This window comes from Telopea speciosissima, chromosome 1 (genome assembly GCF_018873765.1).
Source record: "Telopea speciosissima isolate NSW1024214 ecotype Mountain lineage chromosome 1, Tspe_v1, whole genome shotgun sequence".
NCBI lineage: Eukaryota > Viridiplantae > Streptophyta > Magnoliopsida > Proteales > Proteaceae > Telopea > Telopea speciosissima.
Genome location: NC_057916.1, coordinates 77,920,257 through 77,924,008, shown reverse-complemented (window position 1 = coordinate 77,924,008; position 3,752 = coordinate 77,920,257). Strand labels below are relative to the sequence as shown.

At 35.5% G+C, this 3,752-nt stretch overlaps 1 protein-coding gene across 1 annotated transcript; it reads right to left on the bottom strand.

Annotated features, from left to right (window-relative positions):
- Positions 1-3,404: 3,404 nt before the first annotated feature.
- LOC122655107 (peptidyl-prolyl cis-trans isomerase CYP20-1-like) lies at positions 3,405-3,752 on the bottom strand. The gene has a single exon (XM_043849346.1). It carries the CDS (start codon positions 3,750-3,752, stop codon positions 3,405-3,407), a length of 348 nt encoding a protein of 115 aa, XP_043705281.1.

The following is a 3,752-nucleotide window of genomic DNA, read 5'->3' as shown; positions in this document are numbered from 1 at the left end:
CTTCTTGGACAAATTAATGGACTTTTATTTTGATTAATAAATATTTACTTCTTTTGTTATTCGTAATTCCTACATGTATTTGCTTGCGTGGAATCTTTATTTGGACGTACAAAGAATTAAAATATTTTCAAATATTCCATTCCATGTTTGTCTTTGCATCCTCTTATTTTGTTACTTTTCACAAATTCTCTGTTTCAGAGCGTAATCTGGGCCCAAGCACATGGAGGTGGGCACAATGACCACCATGCGCCCCTGCACAGACTGCCCATGTATCTGGACGCAGGTTGCGCTACAGCACAGAGAACATTCTCCCTTATTTTAAATATAAATTTGACACACAGAGTAGAGACCTTGAGATACACTGTTCACTTAACCACAAAAGTTGAGCCCCGTCCAAGCTATCAAACTTGGACCTTCGTCGTCTATGAAAGAAATGAGCAAGTATTCTACCAACGCCCTTTGGTTCCATTCCGGGCATGTAGACTTGTAGAGAAACCACTAAGCCCTTTGTCTTTGTTCTTCGAAGGAGTTTATTCTTTTGCAAACGGAGGAAGAAATTTTTTTTTTTTTATTTCCTTTCTAAGTTGTTGATCTTTAAAGAAAGGGGAAATTGCCTAGATTGGATCCAATAGATAATTAAATTAATTACAAGATAAGTACATTTAAAATTTATTTTATATTCAATAGTTTTGATTTTGAAAATATGTTACTTAATCCCCAAAGTTAGCTATTGCTTATGATTTCAAATAAATAAACTTCCTAAAATACCCTAATATCTAAAAAATATAAATTAACCAAACCACTTAGAGAAATGTGAGGGCTATCAGTTCCCATGTTAACTTGTTTTAGATAGTAACAAAATCTTTTAATGGCGTACTAATTTTAATTGTTGGTAGATGGGGAAAAAGTTTTATGTTATGTTTTTGACGAGGGTAAAAATGTAAAATTGCCATTAGTGTATACATGACTTGACAAGGACACGCTCCAATGTGCTTCGTTATGAAAATTCTAGGTTTGAAGCTGCTTAAGGTTCCATATAACCTAAGCAAAACGTGAGTTCCAAATTCATTGGTGGCTCTCTAAGTTCCAAAGTTAAATTAGTAAATATGTTCTTCAATAGCTATCAGGTTTTGACCAGCGCAGTTTTATAATGTCGGTTCAGTTTCTTTAGACGTGCGTACGTGAACGCTGCATGTAAGATTAGGGATCTTTATCCTCTGAATTTGTCTGCCCGTACTTGACGTCAAGTACATCTGACAAAGGAGATGGAAATGATTATCCTATCCCCTGTCCGAACTTATTGCTCGAAGTGGAGTCCACCTCCCTCTATTAGATGTACTTGATGTCAGGTACGGGCAGGCAAATTCAGAGGATAAAAGTACTAAGACTAGTGCCCGACACATTTCCCATCCATTACTATATAGAATCCATTGGACAACCACCCCTAAATAGAGATGTAAATGGATCGAATTCGGTCGGATAGTGGCATTATCATATTTATATCCGTTTATATTCGGATGGATTCGGATAATATCCTATCGGTTTTCGGACGGATTCAGATAGCTTCCAAATAGTATGTTTTTTAATACGGATTCTCCTATATGGATATGAATGCAGATCAAATACGAATTTACGACTATCCGTTGACATCTTGACTGTTTTTATGATGAGGATTAGGGTTGACACCTGAGAGTTCAACAACGACCATTTCTTCTACTCTTCTTAGTCTTTGATTTTCTCACATAGATATGTAATTTCATGTATCACATTGCATAAAACAATGTATATATATATATATATATATATATATATATATATATATATAAATCAATAGAAAATATAGAAAAAAAATCACATTATCTTAACTTACAAAATTATAAAAAAAAAGATAACAAAAATCAACAAGGTAACTTACAAGGATAGACGAACACAGAGATATATTTAAGATATTTTACTACTATCGGATTGCTAAATAATTTGAAAAATAATCGATCAAATAGAGGGATTATCATATTCGTATTTGATTAGTTTTGGATTGATTCAGAACACAGATCGAATCGAATTTTTGAATATCCATTGAAGAACATATTTAGGGGATAAAATATGTCCCCCTTGGATAATTAATGATAAAAATAGTTATTTTATCCCCTGAATGCGAATTCTACCTGAATGGATTCCAAGAATACATATCTAACGCAACCGCTTAAGTTTGCATCCTCCCCTGTTTCCTCCAATTCCTGATGTGGACTAATGGGCCACACACTAATTACAAATTTTACACATAAAGAAACAGAAGCATACAGCTATGAACTTTCCGGTCTCTTTGACTGATACACCGTTTTGTCTTCCTTTTGGTTTTGGATAGAAAAAGGTTTTACAACCAGGGGCCTTACTCAACTAACATCTGTTTTCCCGTTACCTTTCATTCTTTCTTCTTCTTCTTCTTCTTCTTCTTCTTCTTTTAAATATGGGCCTCATTCGGGTCCCACCCGCGCAAGTGTTATTGGTGAAACCTGGTCTTATTCCAGAAAGTGTTGTGATGATTCTTTGGCGGATCGTTTTACCTTCGTCAAGATCTTCGATTTGATAGGTATTTCGACATATGTTGGTTCAGGTCCGAATAAGACTAGGTGGATGTATAGAGACAGTTCTGTACTTTCTGAGTTAGGGTTTTTTTTATATAATGGTGTTATCTCTATGAGAGACGTGAAATTGAGGGTTTGTATTTTACTTCACAAAGGTAGTGGAATTGTTCTATCGCTCGGCCATGGATGGAGCATTCCTTCTTGGGGTGAATCACGTAAATCTTGTCTTGTGTGCTTGTTCTTCTCTTTCTTTTCGTTTTTCTTCTACAAAATCGTTATTCTAGGGCGTTGTTTTTCTAACAAATTCTTATATATGGTTTATCTCTAGTGGGGGTCCATTTAAATTAGGGTTTTTGTCAAATGCCCCCTGAAAATGCCCATTTATCCAAATGCCCCCCTTACAACTTTTCTAATTGCAAACTCCTCTTTACTTTCAAAATTTTGTAGCATTTTGGTCCCTATCGTTAATTAGAACGTTAGAAGTTAGTTTTAGGGTATCTAATGACCAAAATACCCTTCTAATAAAAGCCCACCATAATTTAAAATAAAATGTCCAAAATGCCCTCATCTTCTCCAAATGGTTTAGGGTTTGGAACTGAAAATCAAACCCTAAATCATTTGGGAAAGATGAACCCTAAAATAAAACCTCAAAAACTGAAAATCAAAGCTCCAAAACTGAAGCTAAGGAGAATGGAGTACAGTCGGCTTCGGAGGAATGGAGCTCATAAGAATCCATTCGCAACCAAGATCTTTAAAGGCTCCTGAGATTTAGAAATATATATATTTTTTTAATCCACAAAAATCGAGTACTCTATTCATTCAAGAACTGCTGAAGTGTTGAAGTGATTCATACACAACAATATATTTCTGGAATTGAGATTTAGAATTCCACTGAAGCATAAAGTTGGGAATAATCCTGTGGAATGTGCTCCCTTTGTAGTGAAGAGGTTTCCCACTCTTCCCAATACCATTCTCCCCTGTGCAAAGCGCTCGAAAATTCTCTGTGGTTTTAGGAACTGTTTTCCCAAAGAGGCCCATGACAATACGACCAGAAGGTTTTCCGTCGATCTCAACATCAAAGTATACATTGTGAGTTATTTTCTTCAAGCTTGCATCGTTTTCTTTGCCTGAATTACAGCTAAAGCTCCGAAAAAGACCAGAGCCCAT